General features: G+C 34.3%; 1 protein-coding gene across 3 annotated transcripts in view; it reads right to left on the reverse strand.

Annotated features, from left to right (window-relative positions):
* LOC143691471 (ovostatin-like) overlaps positions 1–15,041 on the reverse strand; it is a 60,538-nt gene that overhangs the window by 14,341 nt on the left and 31,156 nt on the right. For 2 of the 3 annotated variants that reach the window (XM_077169978.1, XM_077169980.1), the window contains 12 exons: positions 13,276–13,336; positions 12,595–12,740; positions 11,689–11,838; positions 10,838–11,008; positions 10,116–10,203; positions 7,037–7,151; positions 5,659–5,887; positions 3,548–3,674; positions 3,059–3,177; positions 2,539–2,590; positions 1,241–1,324; positions 45–221 (listed from right to left, as the gene is read on the reverse strand). In XM_077169978.1, coding sequence (XP_077026093.1) covers positions 45–221; positions 1,241–1,324; positions 2,539–2,590; positions 3,059–3,177; positions 3,548–3,674; positions 5,659–5,887; positions 7,037–7,151; positions 10,116–10,203; positions 10,838–11,008; positions 11,689–11,838; positions 12,595–12,740; positions 13,276–13,336 — 1,519 coding nt within the window. The remainder of the gene's footprint in view (positions 1–44; positions 222–1,240; positions 1,325–2,538; positions 2,591–3,058; positions 3,178–3,547; positions 3,675–5,658; positions 5,888–7,036; positions 7,152–10,115; positions 10,204–10,837; positions 11,009–11,688; positions 11,839–12,594; positions 12,741–13,275; positions 13,337–15,041) is intronic. The other variant, XM_077169979.1, reaches the window with a different exon arrangement.

Genomic DNA, 15,041 nt, shown 5'->3' on the forward strand with positions numbered 1-15,041 from the left:
CAGGGATTTAGTTAAGCGAAAAGAAAGACTTTTCATTTTTTTACCTGTGGTCAGGTATCCAACACCCTTGGATTTTATTTCCTCTGTCAGTTGTTGAGTCTGGTTCAGATAATCCATGATGTAGATATTGGGAGTGAAGAGGGCCATGTTCTGCTCTCCACAGCCAAAAGGCATATGGAGAAGATTCTGTGAGTTTTGCATGGCATTACCGAGAATGTCCCCTGAAAAGTCAAAGTAACTTCATCAAAATTGATAGGATAAGTCATTTGTTTGTGTTCAAGTTCTCTATGTTATAGATATGAAATAATCAGTTGTTTTTCTATATTATCCGAATCTTCCTCCCTCTCCTACTTGTTGAGCCCATACCACAGATTAGTTTGTTTTCAAGACTAAGGTGTGTTACCCAAAGCAGCCAAGAGCAGAAAAGCTAAGAAGTTTGTAGGAATCAAAATTCCTGGACAACTCCCAGGTAAAGCTAGAAAACTCAAGGTCAGTCATCATTTAGAAAAGACAAATTAGGACCAAAAATAAGCATTTTCTGAAATGCTTACTATATACCAGCTACTGTTCTGAGCACTTAATTTATGTTCATTTACTCAATCTTTATAACAATAATGTACATTGATATATAATTATTTCTATTTACAGATGAGGAAACTGAGGCACAGAAATGTTAAATAATTTTCCCAATATCACCCAATAAAGATACAGAAGAGTCAGGAATTGAGCACAGACACTACGACTTCAGAGTGCCTGGACTTAACCACTTCCCTATACACTCTACCGATGCCCAACACTCATGCAGCACTTACTAGGTATCTGGAAGTAAGCATTTTAATTTATTTAATTTTATAACAACTTATCCTGATGCAAAAAGTAATATTAGTAACCTCATTTAAGGACGAGGAAAGGAGGGTGAAGGCAATTCATTCAAAGGGACACAGCAAGTGGTAAATCTGGGATTCAAAGTCTGCTTGTGGACCTGTGTTCTCTTATCCACTATGCTTAGCCACTGCAAAAACCTTCTACAGTCTGGATGGAAATTGAACCATTTGGAAGTAAGATCACAAAAAATAAGACAGGCTTAAAATTATTGTCATGAAAATTCAAAGTACAGTAATGGAGCCCCAGACAAATGACAAAACCAATAAATAGGATGATAGCAGATACAGGTATAATTTTTCTTTTTACTCTAAACCTATATAAAACTCCCCACTATTGCATTGTATTGCAGACTTACCAAGGACAGACCAATAAGCTCTAGAAGAATCTTTCACAAAATTTTCTGGTAGAGTTAGCACTACCGTTTGAGACACTGTGGATCCTAGAAAATAGTAAAGTGAATTTATTAATTTAGAACTCTTATTTATCTTAAGGACCAGACTCTGACTGTGATTGTAATTCATCCTGTTGATTAGTAAAGTAGTTAGTATTTCCTTACTGCTCTGTTCCACCTGTAAAATGATCAGAAAAAAAGGCTAAAGGGATTCCTACGATTAAAATTAATCAGATTTACTTTAGATTTTTCACAATCAATTATAATTTAACACATGACAAAACCTTAACTTTGGAGATTGTATTAAAATGTTCTGCCTGCTTTTACATATACTATCCAATGGAATTTTCACAAAATAACTTAATGGATGGATAGGCCAGATCTATTTCCCCCTACCCTACCCACCTCCAGCATAGATAAGAATGCTCAAGTCAAAAGAAAATAAGAGATTTGGAAGATCACATAACTAACAACAATGAAGCACAGACTCTGGACCCCAGCTTTTTAAATTCAAAACCAGTTTAATTTCCACACTAGTGTTGAAATACTCTACTCCTTGAGAGTGTTCCTTAAGGTGATATTATATTGGAAAATGAAATATGATCCCTGGATTCTCTAACTATAGGAGTCTCTAGAATTGCAGAATGAAACAAGCACTACAGATGGCAGTAATTGCAAGATAATTTAGATAATAGAAAAATCCAGTAGTGGCCTGATACTATGTATGGGGCAATCTAATAGTTGTAGTTGGGGAATAGAAAGATTTGTAGGCAATGGAGACTGGGCCAAATCCCTGGACAGGGAGTGGAACTCTGAAGGTGTGGTAACCAGAAGAAAGACCTGTGAGAATTTGGTTCACAGGTGGAATGAGAAGACAAAGCCCTGTTGAATTGAAAAATGCTAAGTAGAGAGAGACAATCCTACTTCAGTTGGAGTCTTTTGACAGAACTTGTATACTCATAGCAATTATTTTTAAATGAAGAAATAAAAGCTTGGAAAAGAGGAATTATGGGTAGAGATAAGAGATGAATGAAAGTGTACTTGTATATCCAAATTGGGGAATACAGAATAAGAGGAATTTAAAGTATGGAATTTGCTTTCGCTTATGGAATATTTTGATTTTATTACTTGAAAATAGCTCATCTTTTCCAGTAGCCATTTCCTTGAGAAGATCAATAATAAAAGAGTAAATTACAAAACAAAGACAAAAGTTTCATTTAATGGTGTCATAATAGTGAGATCATGTAAAAGTATCTACTTACCATTTGTACAAATAAGGGAGCTCTGTGTTATCTCCTTTTCAATACCTTCAGGCTAATCATCGGAAGAAGAAAAGAGAAAAGTCATCAATTTCAAATACTAAATATATAAGAATATTCATAAATTAATAATGTGTGAAAAGAATAAATCAGCCACAAAACGCTATCCCAAATAATGAGCACATGAACTCTTAAGCCCAAGATAGTACAGAAATGAACCATTTGATTTAGCATACTATAACAGAATAAGTTGAGTCTTGCTAAAATTGAAGGCAAGGATTTTCTCAAAAATCCTTCAAGCTACAAAATTCTATCACTCCCCTTCAAGAATATTATATCTCTGACTGTTAAGGTTCTCTGCAGAGTGCAACTAAACGTCTGTTTCTGGTCTTCCTTTTCTAATATTTGACTAAAATATTGTCCTGTCTCTTTGGATAAGTGACTGACTTCTATTTCTCTGAAAAGGCATTTTGAAATACACACATATTTTCAAGACCCATAAGGTTTTCTTTTGAGGCCATACCTCCACCAGCAATGGTTTGATCAGTGTGTCCCTCCAGCCGATATCTGAGGCCATGGGTGACCCGTTCCCACAGACACTCTTCTGCAGAGTTTCAGCAGTGACAGTGAGGTTGATGGTACCTTGTGGCAGGAAATACAAATGTCAGAGTTACAGTGGTCCTTCTAATGAATAGTGTTCAGGGAGGCAGAGATCATTCTGGGCTCTAAGTCAAATTACAAATAAAAATGCAACTGTACAGAAGAGAGAGGAGAATTTGATATGGAAAATATGAGCTCTTAAAAGTTAGCACTCGATTCTAACCCTTTAACCCTGTCTGCAGGTAAGGTGGGCTGTGTTGTAAAAGAGAAGATTATAATAGGAATAGAAGGACAGACAGGTGAGCGACACTAAGCAATGTGTCAATCAGCTATAATAGAGAAACAGCTTGACATAAACTCTGAGGAGGATTTACAGAGGAATGTAAAAATACGTAGGAACTGAAAATCTTACCCAGTGTATGAGGGGTAACCAGCCAAACATAGGATTTTTTCTTATTGCCACATATACAAATGTTTTCATCTTCAGTTGAGAGAAGTTTGGATTGGTAAGCACTAGAATCTTTCAGTACAGTACTAATCTGTGAAAGGCAGAAAAGAAGAGAGAGAAAAAAGGAGTACCTTCTTTTTCAAAGGGAATTTAGGCATGTCGAAGAAGTTATAAAGGAAATTACTCACCTTTCATATTTTCTGCCATGGGAAAAATAGCTTCCCAGCCATATGGAATCCTTCAAGGCCCTATTACATAATTATTATAATCTGGCCTTTGGCACTTATTGACCCATGGCTTATTATTTTGAAAAAGCAATGCTTAGTATAGAACAATACACTACCACAAAATAAGCAGGTGTTTGTTCAGTCTGAGTTGATCAAGTTGTCATATTGTAAGCCTCAGTTTCCTTTCACTTATCTATAAATTGGGACCACTGTTATCTATTGCTTGTAGTTGTTGTGTATGTTATAATTGATAACATACAAATTACCTAGAATTGTGCATTGTGTCCTAGGCCAACAGATAAAATATTTATTAACAAACAAGAAAGCCAATGAACAAAACTTCCTTTAATGTAAGAAATGATTTTTCTCTAGAGATGGTCACTATAATGCTGCACCCCAATAAAATGGAATAGGTTTTACACACCTGATATTTTTTCAGTAAATAGTTTAACCTAAATAAAGAATATGTTATTCAAATATCTTACTTGGTATTTTGGTTATATGAATCTATAAATATTGTTGACTGAGGTTAATCAAATAACTGGATGTCAATAAAGGGTTGGGTTTGCGCATCATATGTTGAAATAGAAGGTGAGCAAATAAGACATAAAGGCCATACTTCATTTACATTATTCTATTTGATTCTCACAAGAACTCAGCCAAATTCATGTTACTAATGCTGTTTTGCACACTGGTAAACTGAAGTTTAGAAAGGTTAAGTATCCTTTTCAAAGCAACAATGCCAAAAAGTGTAAAAACCAAGATGTGAAGCTAGAATTAAAAGCTTATGCGTTTTCTTCTAAGAAATTGCTGCATTCCCACAGTTACAATCTAAAGGTCAAGAGCCCATGAAATTAATAAGATGTTATTTATATATTTTATATATCCTCAATTAATTTAAGGGTGAAAGATAAACAGATTTAAAATTTAATTTAATAAAAAAATAATTTAATGACAACCAACTTATTTAAAAAATCCCTTCTTTTCAGAGGGAATTTATGGATAAATATCTTGGATATTTTGAAGAATTGGAGGTTCTAGACATCTCTTCATTTCTCCCCACCACACATGCAAAAGGACAAGATAACTCATACCTTAGAGTTTGTCTTCACTTTTATGTCCAGCCAGCCACCCAGATATAGTATTTGTATTTCTATACTCCACACTGAATGGCTGGTAGAGTTAGTCAAGTTCTGTGATAGTTAATCTTATGGTTAATCTTACTTGGCTAGACAACAGCACCCAGTTATTTAATTAAATACTAATCTAAGTGTTGCTTTGAGAATATTTTTTAGAATGTGGATAACATCTACAGTTAGTTGATTTTAAGTAGAGATTACCCTTCATAAAGTGGGTGGGCATCATCCAAATCAGTTGAAGGCCTTAAGAGCAAAAAAATGAGGTTTCCTAGAGAAGAAGAAGTTCTACTTCAAAATTGCAGGACAAAATGCCAGCCTATGGATTTTGGCCTAAGACTGCAATAAATTTCTGACTAAGTTTCCAGATTGCCTGCCTTCCCTTCAGATTGTGGATGTGCTAGCCAGCACAGTCATGTGAGCCAATTGCTAAAAATAAATATCTTTACATCTATCTATCTATCTATCTATCTATCTATCTATCTATCTATCTATCTATCTATCATCTATCTACCTATCTATCTTCCTATCTACTTATCTATCTAGTCTATCTCCTTTTGGTTCTGTATCTCTGGAAAATCTTGACTGATACAATGTCTTCCAACCTTTGGAAAGACAAAGTACCTATGAAATTCGATATCTCCATAAACCTCAAACATGAAGATAATTTACATAAAAAATTGGTGTTTACTAAAAAGACCCAAGGAAGTACCTGAATACAGCTGTTGAGATAGTTGAAGGCATTAGCCTTCAGAGTGAATGCTTCTCCTCGAACAACTGAATAGGGGAGAGTGAGCTCCACAAAGAAGGGCTGAAAAGCAGTCAGGGAGGTGGTTGCAGAGATGCCAAATCCAGCCTCATCATTCATGCAAAATCCACTGGCCTTCCACTGTGTAATAGTATCAGGAACAGTAAGAGGAAGTTTGGCTACCCCTGTGGAGCTAAGGGAGAATTCACACAACATTGAAGAGATGATGTGCTACGATACAAGAAATAATTAGATCATTCCATTTACTCAAAGCTTTATATTCCTTTCTTTGACTCTTCAATACATAAACTACAATAGGATTTTTTTCTTATTCTCATTCTTCCTCTGTTTAGCTCCTTGTTATGCCTTATCTATAAAGAACTTCAAAAGCAAGCCCTGTGTTCAGTGTACTAGCTTCTGTTCATTTAGGCTTATCTTAAGACTCTCCCATGTCTCTTAATTCTAAGCCATCTTTTACTCTAAATTTTATTGTACTATTTTTTCTTATAATCCTTACCAAATTATAAATTATTGAAATACTTGACATAGGCATTGATCTCTCACTGATACAAAATTTGGAGAGTTTTTTTTTTTTTTTACATATTTTTCTTTTTCATTATTGATAGACACTGTGAGTGATCTTTAACAGCAAAGTATTTAGAAATGTTAGAGTAGGTGGAATACATGAGTTAATGACATTTAATTTACTTCCGATACATACAATAGTAATTAATTTAGTTATGGACTATTTTTGCCACACATATATCCAACTTTACTGACAACTTTAGAAATATAAGTCCTGTAATATAGTCTTCAAGTTTAAAATGTACACATTAGTCATATATTTGGGTTCCTTATGGTCCCTACTTAGAAACTAATTTTTCCCAACCTTCCTCCTTCCCTTTCTTCATCCTTTTTATTATTTCTCCCATTCTTTGTCTCTTCTGACTTCCTTCATATTTTGTTTCTCTCTCTCTCCTTTCTCTCTTATAGCCAATTAAATTGTGTGAGTATTATGTTCACCATGTCATATAACAGGAAACAAAAATTTCAGTCAGTTTCATGGTCTCTCATATAATTTTTCTTACAATACAATCAGATTCTATAAATATAAATGATAAAAATAATAGAATAAGAAAAAGAAATAAGGAAAAATGAAATGAAGTAGAAAGTGAAAGAACAAAAAGAGAGGACTAAGTCCTCTGGAGAATTTCTGACACACTCATTATTTTCCTGATTTTGAACACATTTATTTATGAAAAATACTGATGAATATTGTTTCTCACTTGTTGAGGTGAAAAGAAAAAATAATTAAATGCCGAAAAACAGTAGAAAAACTCACTCGGTTGTGATAAGATTCCAAACCCAAGTTTCAGGAAATGACTTCCTTATAATCTCAGTGTAAGATCTACCAGAGCCTGAAGTCTCATAATTTTCAATCAACTTTGAATGTGCTACTAAAAGAAGATAAAACACATTACCAACAAATAAACAATTTTTATGGAAAAAGCCAAATTCAACTTTTCAGCAAATGAGCTTAAATGAGCCCAAGGCTGAATAATAGCAGCTTTCACTTATTGAATTATGACAATGTTTTGGTCACTATTCACAATGCTTTTTACATATTTTAACTCATTTAATCATCACAATAATCTTTTATGAAGCTTTAAGAGCCTACTTCTTGATATGCCTTAGATTTGGTGAATAATCTATGAATATTTTATGCTCATTAAAAAGGTCAGACAATATTAATTATTCATCCCTGTGACCATGTATCACTGACATTTTGACATATTGTACTTATCAATACATTACCCAAGTAATATGGTTATGAACTAGCCTATAAAATAATTTTAACACTTAAAATAAAACCAAAGTCCCCGTTGATCTTTACCACCAGCCCTGATTTTTCTCCTCTCCATTGCTGTGTGCTCTTGCATATATCTATAGAAAATATGTCATTTTTTCTATTCTTTTTAAATGATAGTATATTTATTATTCAGCAACAAGTTTTTTTCTCCTTAACATTGTGCTTTTGAGCTATACTAATGCTTATATATAGTTATCTATTTCATTATTTTTAGTTGTTTTATGGTACTACCTATACCTCTCCTGATTGGCAAATCTTCAATTTTTATCAATATCCTTGTTCACTGATATTCTCATGTGTGACTATTTCACTATATTTTACACAAATAAGCACACTTTCAGGATCATTGGGCATGCACATTTTTTTTCTTTATGATAAATTATTTTCAAAAAGCTCATGGAGACTAATTTGTATCTTCATCAACAAATGGCATGAGAATATGCATTATTCCACATTATTAGAATAAAAAGAAACTTTTAGCAAAATTTATAAGGTTGAACTTGTATCCCATGTGATTATGTTTCCTGAACTTTTTGAAAATTGAGCATATTTTATTATGTTTATTAGCCATATGTATTTTCTCTCCTGGGCACTGTTAATTCATTTACTTTACTTTTTACTATGGCATTGTTAGAACTTTTCTTATTATTGGCAGAAATTTTCTGTATATTCTAGTAATTAATGGTTTTTGCTGTTTTTATTAAATGCATTTCAAACAATTTCTCATCTGTCAATGAAAAATATAAATTAATATGTACTACTCTCCCTATAGCATATAAATATGAAACTATTACATCTCCACTTTTTCCTAAAGCATCACATTGTTCAACACTAACGTATTTTGTATATATCCTGGATATGTCCTTCACTGATATGTAATAATTTTGTTTAATATGTTAATTTATTTTAAACTCATATAAATGCCATTGTAATTTAGATCTCATTGTGTTTATTACTTTTTCCACTCAAAACATTGTGCTCAAAACTCATCAATGTTTATTTAATCTATTTTAGTAATAGCCATCTAGGTTGTCTCTATCTCACGCTAGCACAAACAAGGTACTGGATACCCCAAAACCTGCACATCCTTATGTGGACATCCTCTGTGGACTTGTTCATGCCCAGGAGTTTAACTGCTGTGTTAGAGGGTATATGCATGTACAATTTAAGGACTCTCATCTCCCATAGAATGATTGTACCACTTTATCATCCCACTAGCAGTATGTGGACTAATCCCATTTATCTCACTTATATAACTAGTATTATTTAATTCTTTTCTTTCTTTCTTGTGTGTGTTAGATTGAATTGCGTAGCCCAGCTTGGACATATTCTTGGTCTTAGTCTAGAGTTTAGTGGGTGTGGACCTATTGTAAGTAAGATCTCTTCAAGACGTTACTTCAATGGAGGTGTGGCCCAGCTGAATCAGGATGGGTTTTATTCTGGATTACTGGTGTCCTTTATAAGCAGAGTGAAAGTCAGATGGAGAGAGAAGTCATGGGTAGCAGCCAGAAGCTGGGAGTCAACAGAACCAGTGGAGAAAGGAAGAAACATCACCATGTACATTGTCATGTGACAGAAAAGCCAAGGGATCCCAAAGATTGCCAGCCAACCAGCCAGAAGTTACCACCCCTGGGAAGAAGCAAGCCTTTTAGTCTCCAAAGCCATGAGCCAATAAATTCGTTTTAAAAAACCCATCCACTGTATGGTATTTGTTTCAGCAGCTAGGAAGCGAAAACATTTTGCCATTGGTTTGCTGGTGTTCCTTCAATTTTTTTTTCTTGTGTTACTAGTGATGTTAAATATCTCTTCATATGGTTTTTATCTATTTGTTTCTCCTCCTTTGTTTCATGTCTTCATATAGTTTTTCTATTTCTTTGTATATTCCTTGGCATCATCTAAATTTCTCATCAAAAGTCACCTCTTCGTAGGGTTTTCTATTGTTATTCTATTTAAAATAGCATCCTCATGATCCACTCTTTTCTTTGCTTTTGTTCTATTTTCTTCATAGTAGTTCTTTGAGAAGTAGTACAGTATAATGGTGAAAAAACTATACTTTGGGGCCAGAGTGCCTCGATTACAATCCTGTTTCTTCCAACAAATTTTTCTTGCATTTGGCAACTTATGTAATCTGTTTGTGCATAATTTTTCTCATCAGTATATTGGAGATAATAGTTTCTAATTCATAGGCTGTGAACAGTAAGATGATTAATATATGTGAAATGCTTGGAATTGCTTGACACATAGTAACCCGTTAATAAATGTCAATTATCAGAGAACTTATTACCATCTGAAATTATATATATATATTTTATATATTTTCCATATCCCACTTCGATCTAAACTCCCTGAGAATAAAGATTCACCTGCTATAGCCACAATATATTCTCTAATAGGCTCGTATATCCTCACCATGTTCCAATATTCAATATAATGGGGACATTGAATTAATAAAATAAACAAATAAGAAACCTCTCCTCTTTTCCCAAATCAATTTATAAGAGCTAAGAAATTACAAGCTGTTATCTGCCCTCTCCATTTTACCAAGACTCACCTAAGTCATCATAGTCAGGATATTTGAAATTCTTGCACAGTACTGGTTTCCGTAGATGAGAGTTACTAAGGACTTTTAATCCCATTGCCTTCAAGATAAGATAAGTTTTAGATCATACAGCAAAATAGACTAGCAGTGTAGACCAGTTTTTTCCTCTCGCTATCTTCTTCTATTCCCTTTTCTTATTTATTTCACCATTTTGAATTGTCATATTTTAGAGATACTGTACAGCCATTTTCCAAATTCCATGTTTTCAATCTCCCTAGTTTCCCCAATTCTAATGGCTTTTGCTTTTAATTATCAGCTGTTGATGAGAAACTTTAAATGTGAGGGGACAAAGAAACTACATATCATACTCTACTACCATTTGCTACCTTGAATATAGCATCTCTGTTGCACTAGGGAGAATAGTCCACTTGGAAACACTTCACACATCCAATATGTTAATAGGGTAAAATTTCATTGTGAGATGTAGCGTGTAAGTGAAAGGACAAAGTGTTTGAGGATTTATACTAGACATCTGGTTCATAACGCATACAACATTAAGTCAGGAAAGCTGATAATTCTTTCAGATATTATTTTTTTCCATTATAAATCAATACCCTGAGAACTTTTAGATGAAACAAAATACAACTATGAATACTTCTTTGTTATTGTCATTCCAGTTTGCTTATTTATATTTTGTTACACATAGTAACCATTTTAATACATGATTGTCTTACCTTCACGAGGTCATAGGCATCTTCTCCAAAGTCAGCCGATGCAGGTGTGTAATAAATTCCATTGTAAAGGATTTGCTCATCATTGAGACATGGTTCTTTAGGGCCATCATCTAAGTTAAGTCCTTTGAAATAATAGCCATGTAGTTCCTTATGATATAGCTTACCATATACCTAAATGGTCGAGGAAAATCAGCTATGTAATTTTAATAGAAAATAACTTACCTTTCTTCCCACAAGAAGCATATACATATTCTATACAATCCTATTTTCCTATGGAAAATTGTCACCATATTTGTAGCAAATATTTACGAGAAAAGTATAGGACTTTTCCTATACTTTAGGAGCTAGTGTAAACACTTTGTGATGTCATATAACCAGTTGAACAAGTGCTGGCATAATCATATTAAAACCAATAAAGATTGAACTGGATCTTAAGAACCTCCAGATAAAGGGACTGCACAGCATTCTTAGATGACTCATTCAAAGTTTGGTTAAGTTACTAAATCTTCCCAAGTTTAAGTTTATTCATTAGCCAAGATAGAAATATAATATTCTTTCCATAGGGTTAATATGAAAATAAAATGAAACAACGTATATCAGAATAATCTATAGAGTGGCTATCGAATAATATTCAGTAAATATATTTCTTTTTAAAAGTGTAGCTTCCTTTTCTCATAAGAGGGTTAGTGTAGTCCATTTGGCGTGATTTTAATCTAAAATATTTTTTTCTCCATGTGGATTCTGGCCCATCTTTTGGTTTCCTTATTTATTTAAGGTTTCCCATTTTTATCTAAGGCGGAGGCATAAAACTGTATGGCTGATGGCAAATAAACGTGGTTTTAATCACTCACGCTTTGTGCTGACAGCTGACCATAGTCCCTCAGGAGCAATATACTTTCATCAACAGCCCAAAGGGCACAAAGAGAGTTCGAGGCAGCTGAGACTTGAAGGCTGATATCGGATCCTGGTGAACTTTTTTCTTCAGAGAAGTTTAAATTGACCTGAAAATGAAAATAGACCAAAGGGCAAGGGGTTGGAGTGCCATACAAGAATCTTTCAGACTACCCAAGTTTTTTCAAACACACAGCAATGCAGGTGGGTCTTCTCAGTGAGTTACTCTCCCTCTTATGGCTTCTGTGATTTAGGAGATCAGGGGCAACAGCCCAAATAGATGCTCCAGCCCTGGTATTTTTGAATCTCACAATGTTTGAACTTTACCATTCTAGTTTTCTTTTATTTTACATTTACATTACCTCAATAATGTGAACTAATTACAGTGTTGTCTGAGAACTGAATTCAAGAGTATAGGTTATCAGAGGAAGGCTTATTGTGGAGGTTCCTGGATTGTAGGCTCCTCCAGTGTTAGAATCTATTCCTGAGTTGTAGCTGTTTCTGAATTCTAGATGCTGAGATCTTTGTGTATAGCTTGGTTGTTCCCTGGAACTTTGCATATCTGTATGTCATCTGCGACTCAGAGTTAGAGTTCTGCAGCTATTGGTGTTGACAATACACCATACAGCAACTGGTGGAAAAGCTGAAGAAGAGATGACATTTTGATTGGAGTTGTGAATGAACTTGATCAGGTTAGGACTAAGGTAAATCAGAATAAAGAGTAAAGGATATTGATTTTATTTTACATTTTGCAACTCTCAGAGAAATTGTGCATTTTCTAAAGCCCTATGTGTTCCAAATTCTCCTTTGTTTTCAAACAACTTGAACTATTCTGAGGGAGACACCCTTTTTTTTTCTTTCCTCACCTTGTTTTTGAAGCATTTCTCAATGTAGATTCTGGTACTGTCAGTGACCATTTCTCCTCCAGGATGTAAGGTGTAGATAAATAGAACTGCAGAGGGCGCCAACTCGGTGCTAACGTCTATAGAAATGGAAAATACACCCTTCGCAGCTGTGAAAAGAGCAGACCAAATTAGAAAAGTGCTTTGGTAAAACTGCTAACTCCTTCAGGTAGCAGAGACCCTCCATGGACTTCTAGCTAACTCACCCACTGCCAGGGAACCCAACACGTTAATTTATAAAGCAATTTCTTAGAGGAGTTTACCAATCTCTTTCATACATTATAAAAGAAAGCAATAGTTGTAGTTTAACATTGCAAGCATCAAAGTCTTATTTTGTTCACTGTTTAATCCTTCCTTGTTTGAATGTAAAATACTGTCTTTCTTGGAAGAGAAAGGAAAGAGCCAGTGACTTACTCCCTTAAGACAGTGCTTTGAATATAATTAACACTATAAATATTTATTAACTGACATATATTTTAGTTTGGAATCATGCCTATTTATATTCATATGTTCTTGCACAGTCTCAAAAGGTGATTTGGAGTAGTAAACAGCTCTGAAAATGGGGGCTATGATTCTTAATAAAATATACCCCTATTGAAACATTCTATTTGCATTAAAGTCTGTGCTAAAAATCACAGGTCTCACCATTGTTACTGATCTCAACTTTCTTTTGTCCATGAAGAATGATCACACCTTTTGTAATTACCTAGAAGAAACAATATTATGATACAGTTTAGGAAATAGTAACCGAATTTCATTTAATTATATGGTTCCGTTATTTACCTCTTTTATGGGTTTGAACAATAAAATTGAACAAGTTCATCAGTGAAATTGGAACACCAGGAAATATTTTGTAACCCTAATAATTATAGTTATAGCATTATGGTTATGTTATAATGTAATAATAATTATATAGTTATAGTTATTAACAGTTCCCTATGACACAATGAAAAAAAATTTCACTTATATATGAAAGTGTTGACCTGTAACTATATTTATTGCAGTGAAGCAAAGCTACACAAAGGCATTATCCAGCATCTCCCAGCATTGAAAGTTCTTCCTGAATAATGGACTTGCTTGATCCAAAGGTATAAGCAAAGAATGCTCACCCTTCTCCACTCAAAATTTTAAAAGACAAAGAAAAGGAGGGAGTGTGCCAGAAAAAAGCTTCTTTTGCTTTACATTTATCTGCAACTTTGTGCAAATTTACATCAATATACTTTAACTAAATTGTGTTAGCTATGTGGAGTGCACAGTTTAGGTAATTAATTAATTCTTAAAGAAGAACTGAGTCCCTGCTATTTGCCGGATACTGTTTTCGGCACTAGAAGAGCTGCAAAGAGGAATAAGACTCAATATTTAATGACTCTTTCAGGCACTATTCCGAGTACTGTTACGTGTATTAAGTCATTGGCTCCTCAAAACCGTAAGAGAGGAACTTTTATAACAGATGGGTAAACTAGGGAGGAACAAAGTGGAACAGGTTTTGATCCATGTTCACATAACCATGCTGCCTTTTAAAGCATAACAATCCATTCATTCAATCTAAAATATTGTACTGAGTGCTTCTTATGCATCAGACATCATACTAGGTGAAGGTATACAATCATATGATAAACCAAGCACAGACTGTGAACTCATGGAGTTCACAGAATAGTGGGGAAGATGGGCAATTTACATGCAATCACATCAATAAAGATGTAAGACAGATGTTGTTGAAACCTGAGAGAAATAAAGGCCACTAAGTTCATTGTGAAAGGGTATGTAGAGTTGAATTGTGGGTGTTCAGAGGTTTTCCTAGAAAGTTTCTTTTAAGCTAAGAAATAAATGATGAAGAGGATCATCTAAGCAAATGGAGGGCAGGCGGTTGGGCTGGTGGTGGCAGCAGTTGGGAAAGAAGATTATGATGGGAAGAAGGAAAAGAGCATGGGGAGCTTCTGAGCCAGAAAAGAACCTGGTTGTCCGAGGAAATGTGAGCCCTCTGTGTCTGCAATACATAAAGCTTAGTGTAGAATGATAAAAATGACATTGGCAAGTCTCATAAGAGATAGATAGGTAAAGTCTCAGAGGCAAGGAGAACAAATTTGATGCCTATGTTAATAGAAATAAGAAGCCACTGAATGCATTTCAATTTGGGGAGTGAAATAATTATCATTGCTTTGGAAATAAATTACTTTAAGTTTCACATTGAAGAGTTTTGTGTCTTCTTTTCTGTAAAAGCTCTTGGAAAGAGTAAGGAAAACAAAAAGTTGAAATGAAAGAAGGAAAGAGGAGAGAAAACAAGAAAGAGAAAAAGAAGAGAAATAGAAAGAAAGGCAGGAAAGAAGAAGGAGAAAAAGAAGGAAAGAAAAAGAGAGAGGGGGAGAAAAGAAGAGACAGAGCAAGGAAGGAAAGGGGACAGAGCGATGGAG

This window comes from Tamandua tetradactyla, chromosome 7, assembly GCF_023851605.1.
Source record: "Tamandua tetradactyla isolate mTamTet1 chromosome 7, mTamTet1.pri, whole genome shotgun sequence".
Taxonomy (NCBI): Eukaryota; Metazoa; Chordata; class Mammalia; order Pilosa; family Myrmecophagidae; genus Tamandua; species Tamandua tetradactyla.